Consider the following 24,748-nt stretch of genomic DNA (forward strand, 5'->3'; position numbering starts at 1 on the left):
AGTGATTAAAAATATTTTTTGGGTGCTTAGAAGGTACTTTAAAGGTGCTTTTTTTGTTGAAAAATCTGGCTACCTACACATTCAAAATTCTAAAAATACCCTGGTTCTAATCAAGCATTGAATTCCAAAAAAAAAAAAAAAAAAAAAAAATGCCCTGATTGTAATCCAACTTCAGAATTCTAAAAATGCTCTGAGCCTAATTAAACATATCACTCACCAGATATTTGATATCTTTGTTAATTTGTGTAATTCATACTTTTATTTAATTTACTTTTCATTCAAAGCAATTCTATTTCAAATATTTATTATATTTTTTTTCGTTTCTTTTAGCATTAGTGAAGTAATTTTTTCCTCCTGAAATTTCAACAACCACTCATACTTTCTATCGTTATTTTCAGGATAAATTTAACAACTTAATGTCAATACTGCCAGAAATCCATGTGATCAGTGAACGGGGGGAAGATTTTCTACTCTACCGACATCTAAACGGAAGTGCACCCTCACAGACTCTACTCATGGAAATGTTACATGCGAAGAAAAAATAGCAGGACTTGAGAAATTTTGTTGTCTTTATATGTTGATAATATTTACAGTTGTAACTGCCATCAGTTCAATTCTTTCTATAACTGCCAGAAAGACTTTCGGATCTAACTCTGTACATTCCATTAGGAGGGGTCAGCCCACCCCTCAACCCCCTAAAGGGATGTTGGAATTTTTGAGATCCTCGCTGAAATGAACTTGATACCATTTGATGTTGTTATTCTCTAAGCACACAATTCTCTTGTACATTTAAAAATTGAAAGACTTCATGCATTCTACGTCAACTAACAAAGCCATTGTCCTGTTTTAAGAAAAATCATCTGTTCATTGTTATTGCTCCCTCCCCTTCTGTAGAAATTTTATTTCCTTATATTTGTACAGTTGTAAGAGGGAAGCTGTTTTTTTTTCTTCTTTTTTGTGGTTCAGACTTGTTTATAATTATTAAGAAGAAGTGAAATATAAAAGCATTTGGGAGAGAGATGATTTCATTTAAATAGTTTAAATTATACCATAACTAACTGTTCTTAAACAAAACTCTTAATAATGTAGAGTAGACTCTTAAAAGTTTAAACTGTTCATTTTGTTAACCTCATGTATCTCAGGGAATTGATTGAATGTAATTTTTTTTTCCTTTTTTTAGAGTATTATAAGCAATAAGAATCTTTATTTCATTTCTTTATAGTGGCACAGTTGGTTTTGATTTTATTAGAATATCCTACAAAAGGACAAAATTATTTTTTAAATCTTTTATTAATTAATTATTATCTTTAAAAATATTACAATTTATAATATAAGCTTTCTGCAATTTTTTTATTTCTAAAAAAAATTTACCTTTTATTATATGTTCTATACTTTTTCCTTTACTGCTATAGACAAATTCTACTGCTTGTGAACTAGTCAGATATTTTTTATATATTATTATGTGTATAATTTTTCAAAATTTTGTAAATAAAATTATTTAAGCGTATCATATTTGTATTTTGTATATATTGTAATTTTTTTTTTTGCAACTTTTGAATGATAAGAAAAAATTATGTATCCCAACTGTGTCACACTCCAAAAAATTGTTTGCCCTAATTGAATTTTGACTGATTCACTATTATTTCAAAATCACCAGTGTTTATGATTCACTACTGCAAAATATGAGTTTTCAAAATGTAATTTTTCATTTTTTTTCTTCAAAATTGTGATTTGTTTTTGTTTGTAGATAACACATTCCTCTGTTCAATTTCTTCCCTATGCATTGTTTAAACTTACTCTAGTAATTGTGTCCTTTCTGCCTAACGTTTATGGTGTTGGTTTTGTTTCTTTTATAAAAAAAAAAATTCAATTTTTGATTTACTTATTTGTATAGGCTAGTAACTATGTGTAAAATTTAAATAACATAAATTGAAATTTTTAGGTTTATTTTTCCTTTTGTTATTATAATTTCCAAACATTATGTCTAAATATGTTTTAATTGTGTGGAAGTATACAGTTTGACTGAAACATTTTTTTAGTATTTTAATTATTTCAACTGAAGAGCTGTAATGGGAAAATATGTTAAATGACTCTTAAGTAATTTTGAGGAAAAAATCTTTTAAATAAATAAAAACATCTAGGTGCTATGTAATGAACATCTTTTTTTTCTCCATTGCCTTATTTAAAAACCTGGCTGATTGGAAGAACGTATAAATCGTATAACATGTTTTTGCTGGAAAAGCAAGCCCCCCTTTTAGACCCCTTATTCTTGCCACAGTTCACATTCAAGTAGTGGAAAAACATGTAAATCCCTTAACATGTTCTCAATGAAAGTGCATGTAAATCCCTTCATATTTTCAATGGAAAGACATTTAACATGTTTTCAGTAGAAAAATATCTCAATCATTTAACATGATCTTCTATCAAGCTCTTCAATTACAGTGTGAGTGGTTACTAATATTTATTTTTATGAATAATACGAATTGCAATTAACTTCCTAAAGTATAGAAATAAAGTCGAACGTCTATTTAACAAATTTGCTAAATCCCGATAATGGAAAATTCATTAAATATAAAATCGCTTAAACAACACAAAACAGGTTTTAAATTCATAAACACTAGACATAATTAAAAAAGCAATTGATACAGCTTTATCTTGTAAACTAGTATCTACTATTTATTTTATAAATCTTAGCCATAAAAGAAATCTACATGGAAAACAAGAATAGAGCAAAACATTATCCGGTGTTACAGTATCATGCTACATACATTTTCAACTAAAAGCAGCTAAATTTATGCCTAAAATTTTGACTGTATTTATTTGCTGTATAAAATTATAACTGCAAAGTAATTTTAAATAGGGAAAGTGGATCTCAAAGAAAAGTTCGTTAAATAGAAAATTCACTTCGCTATTTGGAAGTTATTTCACGAAGAAATTTCCAAAATTTTCTTGGTTCCGCAAAAAATTATGCAAAATGCAAGTTCGTTAAATAGAAGTCCGACTGTATTTTGTTTTATATCATTTGATGAAAATTCTTTTTTAACTCTTAAGCGATGTCTTCTTAGTGAATCTTCATGAAAAAAAAAAACACTTTTAATAGTTAAGTTAAATCATTAAACAATTTTGTTCAGATTGAAGCAGTTTTGCACACACAGTTAAGTCTACTTATATATTGTGAATTTTATAATTTAGATTTGTAATTTCCGAAAATTGTTTTTCCGTCGGTGTTATCATCATAAATATTTTTCTCGAATCTGATGCAACAATTGAATAACATTTATTATTGTTAAGAAGAAGAAGAAAAAGAAGAAATGTGTGCTTTGCGCAAGTGGAAGAAATTGCTGGTTGATTTTGCATTACATGAACTCAACCTAAAGTTGAAAATTCTTTCAAATGTTTTGTGATGTTTGTAATTAAAAAATTATAGATCTGCTTAAAGTTTATGTGTTGTACCTTTATAAAAACTCTGTTGATATAACTAAAGTAATTTATAAAAATAAGATATTTGAATATTTTTGTATTACCACAGTCTCTGTATAAGAAATTTAAAACATATATATATTTTGGCCTCTATAGAATTTACTTACAATGCTTTTTATATATAAATGCAATATGAATTGTAGATTGAAATGCTCTTTGAATTTGAAGCACATATCTGCTTTTTATTTGTTTCCTTGTTAAAAAAAAATATGAATCTTTATTTTGATATAGGTTTACTATATGAAACAATGGTGAAAAGTGGTATTGTGTCTTTTAATTGCGTCAACTATGTAAATTTTTTTATAAACTAAAAGAAATATTGTGTTGGAAATTAAGTTTTTTTTAATCATACTTTAATGAAACTTTATAAAATGACTTCCAAATATTTGCTGATGTTATTATAATTCCAGAGATGTCAATGACTAAAATTTTTTTGTGGTTATTAAGTATTTTAACTTATGCTATAGAATTTTCAGTCTAGAACTTATGCTATAGAATTTTCAATCTAGGACTTCAAAAACTTAAATTCTGTGACTACAGAACTGAATGTAGATTTTTTGAGACCATTCACAGAGCATTTTAGTGCTTGCCACTATCGGTGCGAAATCATGGCGCCTTACCCTCTCATGACCCCCTGTCCACAATGGACTGTTGCGAGAACACCTAACTTTTAACAAAGCATTTTGTGAGACCCTTTGATTGGGCCCCAAAATATGGAATTCTGTTAGATTTTTATATAATCTATTTAAATTGATTGCATATATTTTTTTTTTCAAATTTCATTCCTATAATTAGGAAAACTAAAACTTTTTTTCTTTTCTTTTATCCTTATTATTGTGTTTGGTTTATTTTCAAATTTTGAAGATGCATTTAATTTTTTTATCGATGATATATAAGTGGTGAGAATTTAAAAAGTGAGAAATTCCGGGTTTAAAACTTAAATTATGTACAAATATTTAAATGCATCTAATTTTTTAATTTTATGATTTTGATTTCTATGAATCAAAATATATCGCGATAGCTGAATTTTTGCGATTTAAAAATTTTTTTAAGGGTCAATTCATTGCAGAGTATATTACAGTAAGTTTTATGGAAATTCTCTAGGGATATTTCATAGCTATTAATAAAATTATTTTAAAGGCTTAAATTTTTTTTATTTCTAATACAGGATAAAAATAACTCAACTCAAGGGTATAGAAATTGAAAACTGTAATTTCCTCATTAGACACCTTGCTTCCCAGTATCAGTCAGCAATAGTTGCTCCTCCGCAGAGATCACTGCAAAAGTGGCAAGACAGTCATAAAGAGCTGGATGTGAGCCACAGTGAGGCTTGAAAAATTCCACTAAGGCTTCTAGGGGTGAAAAAAGGTTACAGTTATTGACATCTCTGAAATTTAATTTTATTTTTGGCTAATCTTAATTAGAAATTATTTGTTGAAAAAAGGCAAGCTTTGAAGTATTGCTTCCAAGTATTTGATTTTCTTTATCACCTTAAAGCAAATAAAATAAAGTGAGTAATATTCATGTCCATAATGATGCCATAATATAAAAATTAGTGAGTTTAAATATTTGTTTGGGACCACTTTTCAGCGGTGGATATGACTTGCTACTCATGTTGCTCCTCTAAGTGAAATTTTAAATGAAGTTTTACCTTCCGTAAGTTGAAGTTTTAAAAATTTCACAAGAAAGAATATTAAGGAAGTGTTTCTGTACTGCTGAGAAAGGGAAGCACAGATAATAAGGTAGCGAGCTATGATGCGCACAAGAATCTCGTTTCCTGCACGGACTTTAATCTGAGACTGCTTTTATGCATGATTTCCCTATTTTAGCTGTATTTTAAATAAATTTAATTTTATTCAGTTATTTTAAATTTTTATAAATTAAATGTTTTACTTTATGGGTCTTATTAAAATGCCTGGTAATTTTTCAATAAGGATAGTTTATTTTCTCATTTTAAACTGTAATATGATTATTATATTATATATATATATTATTTTTGTGTAATTAAATTTACATTTCTTTTAACTTATGATATTTAAAAGTGCTATTAACTACAAAATCTTTTAATTTAATAATAAAACTTTTCTATACATAACTTTGAATATATGTTTTTTTTTTTAAATATTTAATTAGCATTATCTTTTGAGTTACACTTCAATGTTATGTTATCTAATCATTGCACTGTTAAATATTTAGCATTCCTTTGCTACTTATACTTAGTATTATTATGACTAAAAATGTCATTATGTGCCAAGTTATAATTTAGCTGGGAATAATTTTTAAGAATTGAAAATTGCAAGCCTTAAAATTATACTTTGAAATAATTATTCAATATTGTGGTTTAAATTACCATTGTAAATTGATAATTTGGGGAGTTCTAGTTATCATTATAACAACTTATTATGTAACTTACTTTTGAAGGAAAAACTAGTTTTTCACATTATAATAAAAAAAAATTTTAAAATTTTTTTTGTAAATCTGAATTTTTTACTTAATTATGTAAAAAAAAAAAATTTGTAATTCGTGGTTTTTATACAATTATTTTAACTTAATCTTGATTAATTATTGTGACTCTTGATAATTAATTATTATTATTGTTATAATATATATTAAATTATAATTGTTTTATAATTATTTTAAATTTATCTAGTAAATCATGATTTTTATATTTATTTTAAATTTATATTTTATATTATGGCTAATTACATATATCTTTTAAATTAATATTGTTGAAAGTGGCAGAAGTTGAATTCTTGGCCATAGATGGCGCCACTCTGCCGGAACAGGCATATGTAAACAATGACAAATTAATATTGTAAATCGCGATTTTTATACAATTATTTTAACTTGTAAATCATGATTAAAAGCAGTTTCAGAAACGAATGTTAATACTTCTGCTTAATGTATAGTGCCTCAATGGAGAAAAATAATATGATTAAATAAACATATGTTTCACATGATTTATTCTGTACATTTTTTTCTGAAGTAGTATTGTTTTTAAATGTGTCATATACGATTGTTGGCTCTTCTTTGAATTGTTATGTTGATTGTTTTTCTTTGCCAGCAATATTGACTTGAAAAGGTTTTTGTAAAAAAAAGCACAGAGTTCTGGTAAAATGTGAAATGTATAGTGGGCTTTTAAGCTTTGTTGATGAGATAAAGTATTTTAAATACTGCACATAGTTTTAATAAAGTGTCTAAAGATGCCTTATATGAAAAAGAATTTGAATATATATGTTTTATTGATAAATATTGTTAGCACATATATTGAGAGATGTTGTTTGGAACACGGAAAATGGCAGGATATTAAGGATTTTGTTGTTTTTGAAAATTCACGGTCAAAAACGGTTCTGTTGTTTTTGAAAATTCACGGTCACGGAATTTTTTCACGGTCAAAAATAAATTTACAAATTCTATAGTTAAAAATTTTTTTGTTGTAAAATTAACTTAATAGTTAAAAAGGTTTTACTAAGCTTACTTTAAAACCACATTTTAGACAATTATAAAATATTTATTATAAAATATATTTAGAAAATTATTAATTATAAAATATTTATATATAATAACAGTAGAAAATTATAAATTTTGAAACTATTTTAATCCTCGTGTCTTGATACTTTTTCAGACGTTTGGTTTTAAAAGCAGCTTGATATCTCTATTTTGTCATAGAATATTGTTTAATTCCAAAAAAAAAATTAAAAAAAATTGATCTTTTTTTTCTTCCTTACTTAATTGAGTTTTTTACATTTCTTTTGTTACATTGAAATTTGATTTTAAAAAAAATTCCCATTTTTGATACTTGCAATAATTCTGATCAAGAATAGTTACTTTTTTTTAAATCTGTTACTAGAAGCAGTTTTAACTTTTTTATTTCTTCATTCATTTTTTAAAAAAAATTTCTTTAATATGTTCCAAATTAAAGTAAATTCAAGAAGTCACTCTGAAGACTAAGTGCCTGTTGATTTTAGGTTGTTACAAAATCCTTAATAATCTTGTTTAATATTTTATTTAATGGGTAACAAAACATATAGTTAGTTCATCAAGTCGGTCTTGAAATAATGCATATTTTTTATCATCCCTCTATTATACCATTTTGTACACTCATAATCTTACTGAATATGCATATAATTTAAGTTGGTGCTTATTTTTACATTGTTTGTTACCCTTTAAATGATTTGTTTGTACTGAAAGGTTTTCCGAGTGATACTATTTGCATCAAAGCCAGGCTTATTTGTAAAACAAATTGTCTTACTATTTTATTAAGCAAATATTGAAGCATTTGAAAATGAATGCAGAGCTTAAATTTTTGAAATATGGCCCATTTTTTCTTTTATTATAGTTTCAGCGTCCATTTTATTTGTTATTTTGAAATCCAGGAATGCCAATATGTGTCATCATATTCTAACATCAATATCAAATAACAGGGAGACTCATGTGATTTAAAACACTTAATGCACCTAGTTCATTAATGTAATTAATTGCATTAAATTTTTAAGTTTGATGTATTAAATCCGAGAATATTTTTATTATCATCTTTAAAGAACACAATATTGCCTGTGAAGTTGTTTTAGTTTGTGAATAAATAATATCTTAATGAATATAAAAATCGATAAGATAATAAAGCAATACGAATCTGGTAGGATAGTATAATTGTTGATAATTTATTCAAAATGTATGAGTTAATTATAAAGATGTTTTAATAATGAACACCAGATTAGTATCGGGTTACGATTGTTAATTCTGAATTAGGGTCTAAAATTTCAAGAAAAGTATATTAAATTTAATAAAATAGAACAAAAACTAGTAAGAACTTAATGTGTTTAAAATAGACCAAATGCTACAGTTGTCTTTGTGACTTGCGTTAATTGTGCTCTTATACGTTATTGTTGTACTTCATTTAATACTGCAACACAAAAATAGCTGTTATTTTTTTATAGTACAGTGCGACTTTCAGGAGAACTTCTCCAGACATGTGTCTCGCGTCGTGGCGGGTACCATGGTTACGAGGAAAAGTCACTTCGAGCAGGGATGTGGGGTGAATAGTTTTGGCTTGATCTTCGCATAGGTCAGCGTGAGTAAACCAATCAACGCCTTCATTCCTCCATTGCACCCCCATTAGAACTGTGCCCTAGCTTGTAACCATAGCAGCAGACAGCCCCAGACTTTTAGTCTGGAGGAGTTCTCCTCAAAGCCGCACTATACCTAAAAATCGAACACTTCGATAATTATTTCAAATTTTATTTTCGTCTATAATACTTTTAACCTAAAAAGATAGTTTATTGCTACAAAGATTTTAAATTAGGGTTTTTACCCGCCTTAATTGTACATTGTTCGATTATTGATTCAAGCTGGTAACTACAAAAAAAAAAGAAAAAAAAAAAAAGAATATTGGCATTCCTTTTTTTATAATAGGTTTTAGGTTTGAACAGTTTTTTTTTTCTAAATGAACTTGGCTTTAATGCATTCAAATTGTGTTCAGCAAGTGTGGTGCAGATTTTTTAGTAAATAAAAAAAGTATTTTTTGACCTGTGTTAGCTATTCTGCATGTATACAGAGAAAAAGAATATTTGCACATGTATTTTTTTATATCAGTGTTGCTGAACAACATGGAGCCATCCACTCTTTTGTGATTTTGAGGCTCTTCAAATGTGCTGGCATTGTAAATAAAGGTGTTTGTTGTTTTAACTCCTTTTGTCATTATTTTGAGTGGATTTCATTATCGAAAGTGTCGACCTTCATCTATCAAAAGGTACCTCAAAGTGGAATCAAGTTAACATGTCTTATATACTAGTGAACTGGTGTTTAATATTTGTAGTGGTAGTTAAGCCACATTACTTCCCTTCCAGAATTTTATGTGTGATAGAATTCGATGAACATATACCCTAGTTGATTTATGCTGTTTTTTTATTTTATTTATTTGTATCAATTTGCTCATATTTTTCTTCATTTTTTGTCTAGAGCATTTCGCCTATTATTTTTTTTCTTCATTTTTTGTCTAGAGCATTTCGCCTATTATTTTTTTTCCTTCATTTTTTGTTTATAGCATTTCGCCTATCATTTTTTTCCTTCATTTTTTGTCTATAGCATTTCGCCTGTTATTTTTTTCCTTCATTTTTTGTCTATAGCATTTCGCCTATTATTTTTTATCTTCATTTTTTGTCTATAGCATTTCGCCTATTATTTTTTTTCTTCATTTTTTGTTTATAGCATTTCGCCTATTATTTTTTTTCTTCATTTTTTGTCTATAGCATTTCGCCTATTATTTTTTTTCTTCATTTTTTGTCTATAGCATTTCGCTCGTTATATTTTTTCTTCGTTTTTTGTTTATAGCATTTCGCTCATTATTTTTACTCTTCATTTTTTTTTAAATAGTATTTCGCGCATTATTTTTGTTTCTTCATTTTTTTGTTTTATAGCATTTCGCTCATTATTTTTTTTCTTCAATATTGTTTATTGACCGGAAGACTTAATTTACTTTACCAGGTTTTTTTTTTCTTTGAGCAGTATTTTTTTTAAGCAAATCAACTGTTTTAAAGTGGACCATCCATTAATGTTGGCAAGTTCATATCACGTCCGCTGGTCACCATTGAGGGAATTTAATGAATGACCCTGTCAACCATCATCTATCGAAAGGTACCTCTTGATAGAATCAAGTCAACATGTCTTATATACTAGTGATTTGGTAGTTACGCCGCAACTTTTCACATTTTCATTACAAAATGTAATTTCATAATGAATTGTAAATTTCATAATGAACGACGTTTGCGATAATACAGTCAAACCCCACTATAGTGAACACGGCTTATAGTGAACGAAATGCTCGGCCCGTGCCTTGCTATACACGTATAATGTTATTTTTCGTGGATATAGTGAACCAAAAAAGTGAGGAAGTTGGATATAATCAACTTTTTTCTGTCTTCGACTGATTTCCCCCTCCCCATTTTCTTTGTAATAATTTTGAAATTTCTACTACAAAATAAATACATATACCGATTTTTAAAACCATCTATAGAAACTACTTTTATGTGCTCGAATGGCAGGTTAGACAGGTTTAAAAAGCGGAATAACAGAAATTCAGGAAAAATTATCTGAGAGTCGGGAAGTGTTTCCATATCTGATGTTGAGGATTGCTCATCAGCTAAAGATTACTAATTTTTATTTGTACTGTACACAAGATGAAGAGTGATGAAAAATAACACATTGTTTGCTACTACATAATATTTTTCAGTCATTTATATGAATATAATGTAATAAAAGGGAGGAGTTTGGGAATCATTAGTGAAATTGCCTGCGTAACGGATATGGTGAGCTCCCGGTTATAGTGAACCGAAATTTCGGTCCCTTGAATGTTCACTATAGCGGGGTTTGACTGTATCATAGAGTGGATTATCTTGAAAAATTGCTCATGGATTTTAAATCGGATCACCAACAAAAAACAATTTGTAGGTATAGTCCTCAAATCGAAATAATATTGGGTGCTATTTGGGAGATGTTGTAAAATTGTTAGTCTCTCTAATTGAACAACAGATAATTACTACACAAGCATCTCACTTGCTGATGAGTTGCTACAAAAAAGAATTTAATCTAACAAAAAAAATTTAAAAACCCCTTTAAATCTAGCACGTCCAATCCTTGCGTGCAACAAGTGTCACTATACAATTTTTAATTCGAACTTAGTAGTGGGGAATTAAATAAAGCAAACTATTATTACCCCGACCACAAATAAACTGTTATAAAAATAGTTAGGCTACCAGTTTTATCTTTTTTACCTTTTATCGACACCCTGAGTATGCATATGTTACGGTGGAACACCGAAATCTGGAGAATGTCGACATTCACCGGTGAATGTCAACATTCACGTAGTTGCTTGGTGAATGTCCGAAATATTTGTTATATCCAATTTTATATTAATTTTTTCGTTAATATTATTATATTTATTTGATATATTTATTCTATATTTTAATACTTACTGACGATAGATTAGCAGAAACATCAGAGTTTGGAGTATCGGGCGAATATATACCGGGCAGTGGCACTTAACCTTAAAAAAACATCAGTGTAGGGTTAAAATATCGAATAAATGTAATTATATCCACGAATAAATTCATATCAAATCGAATGTAATAAATATTTCGGACATTCACCAAAGCATATCTGTGATTGTCGACATACACCGGTGAGGGTCCGAATGTACAAGAATGTAATGAAATATTCGATCTTTCACCGACGTATTTGGTGTTTGTCGACATTCACCGGTAAAAGTCAACAACCACCGATTTCGGTCTTTCGCCGTGACACATATATGACTTGCCCGTCTCGAAGAGATTTAAGTACCTCCCGCAAACAGGAAAATTCGAATATAAATATATTATTTTTTGAAAAAATAATGTGTAGTGGTCACTAATATTCTGAAGTATCGATGCTTACTTCTTTATTATCACATCGATTCACAATTTTCAAGAGCCATAGGAAGAGGAATTTCTATAAAAAAACGTGCTTAGGGGGTGCTAGAATGCCTGCTCTAAAATGTATTTTTTTTCTTCACCCTACGGCTTAAAAATCATGGCTGACATTCAGCGAATTGCTTCACGTAATCGAACAACAAGGAGACATTTTTGTTGGGTGGAAAATATTCTACCATAACACTAAATTTACTTTCGATCTATAAATGTGTCTGCGATTTCCAGGTTGTTTGAATTGACAGAGGCGTGGTTTTCTTGCCAAGAAAGGGGTTTGTGATAAAATATAGTTTATGAAACCACACCCAAAAGTAATAATTTATCAAATACTTCCACAGAATGTTTTAATATAGTTATAATTTACTTTAGATGCCAAGTTAGGGGGGGGGGGACTTCTGATTTAATAGAGCTCTTGTTAATTCTATCCAGGCTGTTTGTATGTCTCTAATCGTAAAAGTAGGAAAAGCCGGCGCAGAGAGAAAATGTTTCATATATTTTTAAAATATTTAATAAATTAGGGTTGTTTAAAGTTTGAAAAAAGATCAGCAATTATTTATCACAACTTAAATAACCATTTTTTTTTTACTGAAATAAAGGAAGGAATGAAAGATTCAAAAAATCAAAGAACGATGAACTTTTTTTTTCATAATGAGAATAAGAAACCTTCACTTAAGGTAACTTTAAAAATAAAAAGACAAACTACTATCTATCTATATCTCCCTCTCCCTATATATATACAGGGTGGTCCCGAATTCATGGTACAAACTTTAATGGTAGGTACAGGACATTGAAACAATGATTTATTGTATAGGAATGTATAGTCGCAAGTGACGCGGTGAGGCGTATACAGGAGAAATAACGGCCGAAAGGAAAAACAAAGATTTTATTGAAAGCGTTGTTGACAAGTGTCATGTTTGCAGTAAGTGTTCGATATTGCATCCACCAGAAGCGATACATGCTTGACAGCGTCGGTGGAGCGATTGGCGTACACGTTCAAAGATGCCTGGTATTTCACGCACACCTGCAGCAGCTACAGATATGCGAGCGACGAGATCCTCATCTGAGTTAACTGGAGTCTCATAAACAAGATGCTTTAGATGTCCCCATAAAAAGTAATCGAGGCTCAATAAATCGGGAGATCGGGGTGGCCAAGGGATTGGTCCACCACGCCCAATCCATCGAGCACCAAACGTGGCATTCAGGTAATTCCGTACATCAATGCTGAAGTGTGCTGGCGCCCCATCGTGCTGAAACCACATGCGGTTACGAATGGAGATCGGAGCATCATGCAGCAGTTGTGGTAACACTTCTTTCTGAAAAATAAGATAGCTTCCGCCACTGAGTCGCGTGGGTAATAAGTATGGGCCAATCAAAAAGTCGTTCACAATTCCAGCCCACACATTAATACAGAAACGTTGTTGAAACGCATGTGGACGCGTTGCATGTGGATTACCCACACATGGGAATTGTGCGCATTAAAGACACCCTCGCGTGAAAATGTCGCTTCATCTGTAAATAGCACATCACCTACGAAATCCGGCTGCAAAGCACATTGTTGCATCACCCACAGGCAGGAGTTCACGCGGAGAGGATAATCTGCCGGATTCAATGCTTGGACTTTCTGAAAATGGAAGGGGTGTAAGCGATTTTCGTTTAACACTCTGCATACAGTCTGATGACTCACACCTACGTCACGCGCAACAGTTCTTGTGCTTGACTCGGGTCTATCAGCCACAATGTTCAAGATGCTTTCTTCCAGCCTTGGAGTGCGTACAGCTCTTAATCGACCAGCGTCATGTCTGTTGACGTCGAACGCACCTGTTTCACAAAGTTGACGATGTAAGCACTGAAAAATTCTATGATCCGGCATTCGTCGATCAGGATACTCCGAGCGATACATTTGTAACGCAGCTCTGCCGTTACCATTTGCACGGCCGTACATGTAATGCATGTCTGCTTTTTCTGCATACGTAAAGTCACCCATCGTCTACGGCAGCACAATTGTGAATGGCGCTTTTCCTTACTGCGATGCATCATTTTCAATGGCGGCTAGACATCTATTGCCCTCTACCGGCAATGATACCAACCGATCACTCCATTTCTCTTTCCTTTTATTTCCCCTGTTTACGCCTCACCGCGTCACTTGCGACTATACATTCCTATACAATAAATCATTGTTACAATGTCCTGTACCTACCATTAAAGTTTGTACCATGAATTCGGGACCACCCTGTATATATATACAGAGAGGCTAACTGCTCCGGACACTCCAAAATAATTAAAAAAGTGGTAAATAACCACAAATTAAATTTGGAAAATATTTGACTATTTTTGCTTGCTTTTTAAAAGGTATAGCACGACATAAGTATTCGTTCGTTCGTTGTAGTGGAACTGGGCGTCTGAAGCCTTACGGCCCTTTGACATAAGTACAGAGATGCCAACTTGCTCCGGACAGGAAATAAATATTTTAAAGTGGTAGTTTATCAACTGCGATTCTTGGTTTAATAAATACAATTTAGCAGATTTTTATCCACCACTTTTTCTAAATAATTCGTAGACTTAAATAATTCACCACTTAATAGTAGTTATGTCATGCTATGCCTATTAAAAAGCAAGCAAAAATAGTCAAATATTTGCAAAATTTAGTTTGTAGTTATTTACCGTTTTTTAAATTACTTTTGCTTGTCCGGAGCAGTTGGCATCTCTGTAAGTACTATAAAGTGGGGAATTATATAAGCATGCGAATTATATAGAAATAGTGGTGGATAAAAATCTACTAAATTGAATTTATTAAACCAAGAATCGCAATTGATAAACTAACACTTTAAAATATATATTTATATGCTTTAAAATATATATTCTATTTTGTTTTAAAAAAATATATAATTCTTTTTTTTTTTAGTGCTCCTCGCACTATTTTATTGATATCTTACCAATATAGCGTTGGCTATATTGGTACAATATTAGAAAGCACTCCTTTTTGTGGATATAATCGTGTGAGCTGATAAAGAGATTATATCTTTTTTCCCCCGAATTTGTATTAAAATGTTGTTTTTTTTTTTTTTAGGTAATTTTCTTTTCTTTTCTTTTTTCTTTATTCTGTAATTTTTTTTCCATGTTTTCTCTACATTTATATATATATATATCCCTTGTCTTTAATTGAGAAGTAGTCGCGATTCAGGAATTGAGACTTCACGAATCAGGAAGCAACAACAGAACTGCCTTCATTTCTAAAACAGACAAGGGATACAGTTGTGAGTGTCTTTATTTTTTTCTTTTACCTGACTTTCCTCTTTGAAACCGTTTTTCCCCCCCAACCAATCCATTTTGAAGACAGAGGATTCTCTTGAAGTTGTTAGATGATTCTTATAAAAGTAGAGAGAGAGAGGGGGGGAAGAAAAAGAGCCCCTTTGAGACCTGAAGAAAGAAGGAGGCCTTTTTGGTCACTGTCCAAAGGAAGTTTAGCAAAAACAAGGATGCCTTGAAGGATGGTCTTTTGCAATGGAGACCGGATTTATGTGATTTAGTAGCAAATCTTGAGAAAAAGAGTGGATCCATCTTAGTGTGAGCAACCGTAAATATTTGGGTGTCTTGACTCTATCTGAATCTAAACAGATTTTCTTGGAGAAAAAAAAAAGATACGCCTTGAAGGAGAGATAAGTTTAGTTGTCTATAAATTTCCTGTTTGTTTGTGGCTTGGGGATAGTAAACAATCTGATGTATACCAGATGAAAACTATCTCTTGACGTAATGCTAACGCCATTTTCTAAAAAACGATTTTAGTAAATGTAAGAATTTTTTTTTAAATAGATTGACAGTAAAATAACCTCTATCACAACATGGCTCGCTGGGTTATGAAAGTTAAAGCTGTCTTTAGACAAACATCCCTATCAGCAATTTTAACTTGGCCCCAGTTGAGTTCAAAATTGGCTCGGTATGGATTCTATATTGGGATATCTAGATTGTTTAATATTGGTCCTAGAATGGCCTATATAGCGCCTTCATTGGCCGATATCAAATCTACATTGGCTAAATAATGGATATAAAATATCGGGTGAATCTGACAATTCTATATTGGACCAATATCGGAAAAATAAAGGCCCTTTGAACACTTACTGAGCCAAGATTCATGAATATTGTCCCAATGAGAGCCCAAGTTATTTTGCTACTAGAGATGATGAATGGTGCAGTCAACTTTACTACTAGTATCAGTACTTTCTTGATACTAAGTATGGATGCTTTCGTTTGATGTTATATGTCTCTGAACAAGATCGCGAAAGTATTACATGGGCAAGTCCTAACACAGTCAAATTTCGATATCAGGAACCTTGATAACACGAATATTTCGATATCACAAAGAATTCTAAACTTCCTCTTCTCTGATAATAGAACCACGCTGGCTCAGGGGAAAGAGCATACACCTCCCAATGAGGTGACCCGGGTTCGAATCCCAGCGATGGCTGTTCGATACAAATCCGCATCCGGGTTGCTCCGACTAAAGTGCTGACGTGAAATATCCTCAGTGGTAGACGGATCATGGGTTAGAGTCCCTTCGCTGTCAGACTAAACGTGGGAGGTACTCGTGGTCTTCCTCTCCCTGTAACGCAAATGCGGGTTAGTTCCATCAAAAAGTCCTCCACGAAGGCAAATTTCTTCCAACACTTGATCCATTAGTTCACTTGTCATCTGTATTGGGTTCAATATTACTAGGCTACGGAGTTGAACATTAGTAGTCGTAAACCCAAATATTAGGTCGACTGTTCAACGATGGTTATAAAATATAAAAACTAAAATTCGCAGATTTTCGGTTAATTTTGTCAACCTTTTAGAAGGCTTAGCATGGCTAAACTATAATAAAGTGGTTTGCACTCTTTTTAATAAGCTTTTGAATAATTTAGAATTTCTGGTGAGCAAAAATCCTATAAATCGAATTTACTTAACTAAGAATCATATGCATTAAAAGAATACCACATCAAAATATTCCTGGAGCATTCATGAATGTGTTGCGCATTTTATTGATCTTAAGTTTTTAAGAAGTTATAGCATATCAGCGTTAGTATCATAAATATTTATTTATCATCCATATTAGGTAGATTATTATCTTTTTGCAAAATTAAATTGGCACCCTTACTCTTGCATTTCTGTCTCTTCAACTTAGCGTATAATTAAAAATTATAATAAGAAGAAACATACACATAATAATAAATAAAGCATACTATAAAAATTTATTACACATAAAAATCATCTCTTGAAGTACAACTTTGTTTGTAAATTCACATATGATAAAATGAGCATTTATAACTAGTTGCTTAGGAACAAAACCTATTCACAAGTTGGCTTTAAATGAGTATTTTTATTTTGCCTCAAAATAGCAAATATCACAATTGCTGATCTACATTAAGTCGCTTGTTTGGCATTACTTTAAATACTGCTGCTAAAGCTGTTTATAGACATAACAGACAGAAAGGAAACTGTTGCACATACACATAAGTTACAAAATCTAACAAAACAAAACTAACTCCTAACAAAATCTCTTTAAGAGACAGGTATTTATATAAAAAATACTAATGTGTTGAATCAAAAAAGCATTGTTGTTTTGGAAAGACTTATTCTAATGGTAGGAACTTCAGTAAAAACAGGCACATTCTAAACGAAGTGGCCGGGTCATTCTCCAAATCAAGATAAGTCAAGAATCTTAAAAAGAGTTTATTTCTAGTTTTATCTACCAGACCAACACCTGATCAATCAGGTGAACCAAGTTATAGTTTGTCTAAAATAAGAACTGCCCCCAGACATTCGTCTGGACCTGTGGCGGTGACTATGGTAACGAGGAATGACTATTTCAAGCGGGGGTCGGGTCGGCGAGAGAAAGAGAATCTCTTTCTTCGGTCTATTGTGTTCAGTCCTAGAATGGAGCTACCCTCCCTAAAATGTGCCATTCTTGTTTCCATATCACCAGACGGCATCAGACTTTGTGGCGAGAGGTGTTCTTAGCTTAGACAAACTATAGTTATAATCACAATCCAGGATCAGTTCAAAAGAAATATTCCAACTGGTTCTTTTTTAGTTTTCCTGATCGATAAGGACAACCTATTTGTGAACTGGATTAGTCAATATCATATTCATGATTAGTTCAAGAATAAGTTTCTTGCTAGTTCATCTTTAGTTTAATCTACCAGACAATGATCTGATTGATCTGACCAACTGCCTTGTCAATCGGGATGGTCACCACTACGATCCAGCATTAGTCCAAGTATAATTTTCTTACTAGTTCAACCATTGACCTGTTAACTGGATTAGTCATCATAACAATCCAGGATTGGTTCAAGAATCGGTTGTCCTTGAACCATTATAATTTATCAAAAATCTAGCTACTGCTTCCCATTCATTACGGTGGGTTATTATATCTTAACCCTTTGCTTAAGGTGTACCGTGTTGTCCATCACATGTGGTCCACATGTTGTACCAGCCATGAGCAAAAGGTTAATACGATTTCGCACTAAACGAATCTTCGCGGTAGCCAAGTGGGGGATCCAATTGTTTCAGATCGGGCACTCGCAGCAAAGTTGGCGAGTTTGGCGGAATGAGGCAGTTCGTTGAGCCAGTGGAGTTGATGGCACTGACGGGACTTTTTTGAGAGCAAAATGAATTGGATGGCGAAGGTGTTCGCTTGAAGTATCCTGTAGGTGAGAAGTCTACAGGATCGCAAGCCATGGTTAATGATATTGTAGGAGTCAACACCATTTTTTGCACTTGTTTCTTTTGGAGATGGCGCTTCTTCATATGATTGCTGGAAGAAAAAAAAATTCATTATTAGCATTGAAAAAATACAGCCATGCATTTTTACTATCTTAAAGATATAGAAACGTTATTCTTATGCTTATCTGTAGTTTTGTGTGTTTTAATAAGTGATAATAATTAGGTTAGGTCAGAGCTGAAAGTAAGATCGTAAAAAATAAACAAATAAATAAATGGTAGTAAGCCCATTTCATCAGGCTTTGTATGTTTGATATGTTGTGGTGGGAAAATAATTTAACACTAGATTGCGCAAGGAAGTCATTACTGCATTTAACTGCTTTTTAATTTGCAAAAAATGTGCAAATAATAATGCATAAATTATTTTTTTTCCCAAGTGAAGTAAATTTTTTTTTATTGTTAATACTTACTAATAATTTGTTATGTAACTGTAAATAATATAAAAAATGTTAAAAATTTATTTTAATATAAATTTTTTTATTCTTTCATAATCCAGTCTATTTGACTGCTTTTGGGCAATATAGGTTTAGTTTCAGTCTTTCTAGTGTTAAAATTGAATTTACTTAGCTAAAAATAACTTAAACTCTGACCACCACTAGAAAATATTTTTTTTTCTGGATATAAGCTACCACTTTTTATTTTTCCATCCTTCACCTCTGGCGCCTCATATCAGAATCATCAAAATAAATAATAGCTTTCAACTGAAAATCATATCTCAATTATAACCGCAGATCCAACTGCAGATTCAATTATCAAATTTCAACTTCTACAATCTTGAAATAAAATTCTACATCTGAAATTAATAAATCAAGCGCTTCCCCAAGCTGACCATCAACACTCATCTACAACCACAACTAAAAATTTCAAGCACGCATAGTTTAGAGCAAGTTGCTCCTTTTTACTTCCATTTGTTTTTATTTGTTCAAGCAAAGTGCTTGAATCTTTTAAAGCAGGGGTTTCCAACTTACATGAGGCTGGGGGCCGCAATTAAAAACGCCAGTCAAATGGCGGGTCGCAACTTTATCAAAATTTCATATAGGACTCTTTTATGTTTGAAGGAACATTAAATATATTACTGTCAGATTTTTATCTTGTACAAAACAGACGTATTGAATTACAAATTAAAATAAGAAGTAGATTATTAAGCAACATACACGATTATTTTTGTATTTGAATAAATATTTTCTTGGGTGCAAAACCTGAGAAATAATTTTTTTTTTTTGCGCCGTTGGTATTTAAATTTCACAGAAACGAAAAAATTAGGTTTTTTTAACGAAAGAAAAGTAGTTTAAAACCAAACAGATTTTTTGCGAAAATTGTCCTCAAAAAATGACAACTAATATATTTTACACGCTGGCCACAAAAAAAAAAGGCTTCGCGGGCCGCCAATTGGTAACCACTGGTCTAGAAGCTTTCAAATTTACTGTTGATGGAAATATGATTCTGAACAACGTTTAGTTTTCCTTTCGGTAAATCAAATAGCTTTAAAAAATTATGCGTACAAAACACAACAGTAATATTTAAATCAACTAATATATAGTTCGTGGGCCACAAAAAAACGCTTCGCGGGCCTCCAGTTGGTAACCAATGTTTTAAAGCAACCACAACGACTGCTAACCATAACGAATGCTTGCAAACAGTAAACATATCACGATGGATGGAATAAGGGCAGCTTCGTGGCCCATTAGGTCTGAATTAGGGTTTGGCCATTAGATGTATGCAAATTATGAAAATGAAGCTGAATTATGGTTTTCATTTAAATGAAAATGTAAAATAATTGTTTTAAAATTTTCAGAATGGTTATCAAGATAATCGGCCGGGATAGCCTGGTTCGCAGGGCGCTGGACTCACGTTTGTGAGAACGGGAATTCGAATCCAGCCCGGCCGAGAACTCCACGTGTAGTAAATGGTGACTAAAGCATTTTTAACTTGTAGGGTCACAAAGTCCTCCATATTCCCATAACAAATCAATACCTCTGGGGGTACTGAATTGGTGATTGATCGCTCTCTGGTTCAGGTTAAAATTACGATCTGTGGGTGAATGAATGGGCGTTTAAGTAGTCGAATTAATGGCCATAAATGGCGCCACTGGGAAACAAGAACAATTGCCCCCCATTCTGCCTTAATGGCCGACAACAACAACAGCATCAGGATAATTTGAATAGAAATGTTCGACGTAAAGACGATTTTGAATTGATAAGTTTGAATACGAATGCATTTTCTTATAAATGTGTATTCTTTTCATAATTTATTCAATGTATTGTTATAAGTATAAACATATAGGGGAGAGTCGGGTAGCCCCGCTCACTTAAGGAGTATTGCTTATATTTCTGTATAATACTGAGTAATAATCAACATTTTTGTATGTTTCTATTGTTTTATCACCTAATTAAATAATGCAAAAAGAATAANCAAATCTAGAACCCGATACTCGAAATTTTTGCTCTGTTACAATCGTACCCTGTTACAATTGACCCCACTCTCCCCTACGGTTTTGTAGCGTTCAGCGTCGAAAACAGGAAGGAAACTCACGCATGTACTAAAATTCAATACGAAGTACATCAGAAGATGTCACTGTTACCTGAAAAGACTATAAAATAAATTGAGATTTGAGTAAGTGTCTTTAATTACTCGAACAATTTTTTACATACAAACTTCTTTCTTTGTGCAAATTAAACTTAAGACTACATACTTTAATGCTGTATGTATAGAAAAAATTATTTTTTTAGTATTAAAATGAAGTTTAATCGAAACATTCAACCAATTTTTCTTAATTTCATGACTACTGTATTCAACATATTTTCAAAACTATTGTTTACCATGTTAACAGCTGCATAAATACTTGAAACTTTGAAAATAATCTTTTTTTAATACAACAATAAATGTCCGCTGGCCCATTGACTTGAAAAAATATTCTATACATATGAAATTGACTGTGGGCGGGGGTACCTGCTGGGCGGGGCTACCCGACTCTCCCCTACATAATTTCTAAATTCGACTTTTTCCCCCCGGGCATTTTACTTAAATGATCTCTTAATAACTAAAATGTTAAATAAATAATGGTTTATTAATTAGATATAAACATAATTACAGTTTTAATAAAGCCCTAAATCTCGGAACCCTTGTGACCCTTCCACGGAACTCTAGGGTTCCAAGAAATACCTTTTGGAAACGGCTGATTTAAAGTTCAGATAAAATATTATTACGACATAAGATATCTAACCCTTCAAAGAAGTTTGTATCTTTGATGAGTTGACATCTTGTATTCTTTATACCAATTATGCATTCTTCTCACATTCAAAGGGGACATTCTTAATTAATATTCTTGGCATTCTTAATTAATATTCTGACGGTGCAACAATTCTAGTGACAGCAAGTAAAAACGAACTCTCACTTGTAAATCTAAATCATAGATCCCAAGTAAACAATTATTATTATTATTTTTGAGTAGAAATAATTACTACTTTAACACAATAACAAAGTAAAATATTTTAATATTTTTCATACACACATAAAAGAAATGCTTTAAATCAATTTCTTAATTTTGTTTTAAATTACAGAAAATAAAATATACAATTTGCTGGCTTTTGTAATTTTTTTAAGTAATTATATATTTATTACTATTTACCTATTAATTTTGCTTTTCAGTTTCATAACTTATATTTATTTCAAATATCGTTGATATTAAAATATTTAGTTTTACATAAACACTTTTTTAAAACACAACTATAAACAAATTAAACTCGTGTTTTCAGGTAACTTTAGAAATACTAATTTGGTGACGTTGTATACCAATGCTATAACGTCACGCTGATCATTTAGTTTATCGGACAAAATTAATAAAAAGTAATTAAATATACGAACGCGCAATAAACTTAACGAGAGCTATGAGATAGCAAATATCGCTGTTTTATGTCATTTTATAACAGTCGTTGAACAGCCGATGCAAATTTTGGGTTTACGACTACTAATGCTCAAAGCCGTTGCCTTGTAATTTTGAACCCATACCAGAAGACAAGGGAACTCCTAAATCAAGTATTGGAAGAAAATTGCCTTCCTGGAGGACTTTTTAAAGAAACTTACCGGCATTTGCGTTACATGGAGAGGAAAACCACGAGAACCTCCCACGGTTAGCCTGACGGCAAGGGGATTCTCACCCATGATCCGTCTACGAAGATATTTCACGTTAGCACTGTGGTTGGTGCAAGCAGGATATGGAATTGGTATCGAACAACCATTGCTGGGATTCGAACCCGGTTCATCTCATTGGAAGGCGAACGTGGAGGACTTTTGATGGAACTAACCCACCCATGGAACTCCCCTGCGTCATCACGGCTAAATATCACTGTTGTAATTTTCAAAATATTTGAAAAAAAAAAAAGAAAAAAAACAGGAATCGTCTGCAGTTTTATTTTTAATAATAGCAAGTTCTAAGCCAGTGGAAAAATTCTATTTTTTAAACCTTTCTCCTGAATGATTTAATTAAAATTTTTGAAAATTTTTTATGATCGGAGATTATAACTGTCCTTTTACACCCACTGTCCAAATTGCAGCTTGGTAGAATAAATGGTTCTGGAGTTATAAAAGATACAAACAAGCACGCAAACACTTCATTTTATTATATAATCTTAAAAATAATCGAAAGAGTTTTGAATTGTAAAGTATGCAAAATTTTCCATCGTTTTAAAATACGCAATTTTAAATGACAAAATGCAAAATTTGGACAAAATCTGTCAAATTGTTCTCGAAAATCAAATTTTCAGTACGACTTTTTAAAACTCAGAAAATATTCGTCCGAATTTAAGAGTTAACTGACCTGAAATGATCACGATTTTATTTGACTAATAGAGATAGCGATTCATTCCTGAAATTTCGCACGTAACACATTTACATATGTGCCCTAACTTTTCCTGTTTGAATTTGAGATTTTCGCTGAACAGTGGTAGTCAATCGAAAGTGCTACTGAATTTTATGCTTTAACGCTGTTTTTCGAAGCTCTGTGGCCAAGCAAAATAGAAAAGCCATAGTTTAAGTGCCTGGCACTTGAAGCTATGCGATGATTTTAAACTATATAATGTATATTATAACCTTCGTTGAGTAGCCGACCCAATTTAGGGTTTAAGGCTGTAAAAGTTCAACTACGTAGCCTTGTAATTTTGAACCCAATCTAGAAGACAAGGGAACTCCTGGATCAATTATTGGGAGAAATTTGTCTTCGGGGACTTTTTGATGGATTTTACCAGCATTTGCGCTTCATGGAGAGGAAAAACTACGGAGACCTCCCACGGTTAGCCTGAAGGCAAGGAGACTCTCTAACCCATAATCCGTCAACCACTGAGGATATTTTAAGTAGGCACTGTGGTCAGTGCGAGTCGGGTATGGAATTCGCATAGACCAGCCATTGCTGGAATTCGAACCTAGTTCACCTCATTCGAAGGCGAAAGCTTTATCCCCTGAGCCACCACAGGTCTTTAACTATATATATAACCTTACTAAACTAAACTCATTAGCGCGACAGCCCATAGAGGGCCAAGGTCTACTGTGCTCATCTCAGTTTTCTTGACCTTGGGCTCTGGGGTGCAGAAGCAGATGTTCCGGTTAGGTGGTCAGCCGAACGCGAAACCCCAGTGTTTAGTTCCCAAGCATGCTTGGTACTCATTTATCGACCCACTGAAGGGATGAAAGGCTGAGTCAACCTTGCCCGGCCCGAGGATCGAACCCAGGACCTGTGGTACGGGAGAGCGAAGCGCTACCACTCAGCCACCAGGCTTCATATTTATAACCTTGTCGAGAAGAATTATGTGGGCTTTAGAGCAGACAAATAATTTAAGTATTTTAAAAGTTATTGAACGTTTTAAAAGTCACCAGTTTTTGACGACATTTTTCCACTTAGATGAAAATTATCACAATCGCTGTCGTATTCTCAGTTTTTGCAAATTTTTATGAGCCCAGGTAATGCAACATTAGAGTAAGTTTTTTCAAAATAAGCGTAGATAGCTGTGACTTTAGATAGGCTAAGCTTGACCTAACAGTCATGGGTAATAGTTGCAAAC

General features: G+C 32.0%; 2 protein-coding genes across 7 annotated transcripts in view; one reads left to right on the plus strand and one right to left on the minus strand.

The window, feature by feature from the left end:
* Nucleotides 1-9,165, plus strand: part of LOC107440180 (ftz transcription factor 1) — a 190,270-nt gene extending 181,105 nt beyond the window's left edge. The window contains exon 7 of one of the 2 annotated variants that reach the window (XR_006225056.2): nucleotides 399-536. Coding sequence is in view for 1 of the 2 variants with exons in the window: in XM_016053025.4 (XP_015908511.1) it covers nucleotides 399-545 (147 nt within the window). In the remaining variant the exon portion in view is untranslated. Of the gene's footprint in view, nucleotides 1-398 lie in introns of both variants that reach the window. The other variant, XM_016053025.4, reaches the window with a different exon arrangement.
* A 7,980-nt stretch (nucleotides 9,166-17,145) lies between these two features.
* Nucleotides 17,146-24,748, minus strand: part of LOC107440182 (uncharacterized) — a 28,322-nt gene continuing 20,719 nt past the window's right edge. For all 5 annotated transcript variants that reach the window (XR_011637721.1, XR_011637715.1, XR_011637717.1 and 2 more), the window contains one exon: nucleotides 17,146-18,729. Coding sequence is in view for 1 of the 5 variants with exons in the window: in XM_016053031.3 (XP_015908517.3) it covers nucleotides 18,423-18,729 (307 nt within the window). In the remaining 4 variants the exon portion in view is untranslated. The remainder of the gene's footprint in view (nucleotides 18,730-24,748) is intronic.

This window comes from Parasteatoda tepidariorum, chromosome 1 (genome assembly GCF_043381705.1).
Source record: "Parasteatoda tepidariorum isolate YZ-2023 chromosome 1, CAS_Ptep_4.0, whole genome shotgun sequence".
Taxonomy (NCBI): Eukaryota; Metazoa; Arthropoda; class Arachnida; order Araneae; family Theridiidae; genus Parasteatoda; species Parasteatoda tepidariorum.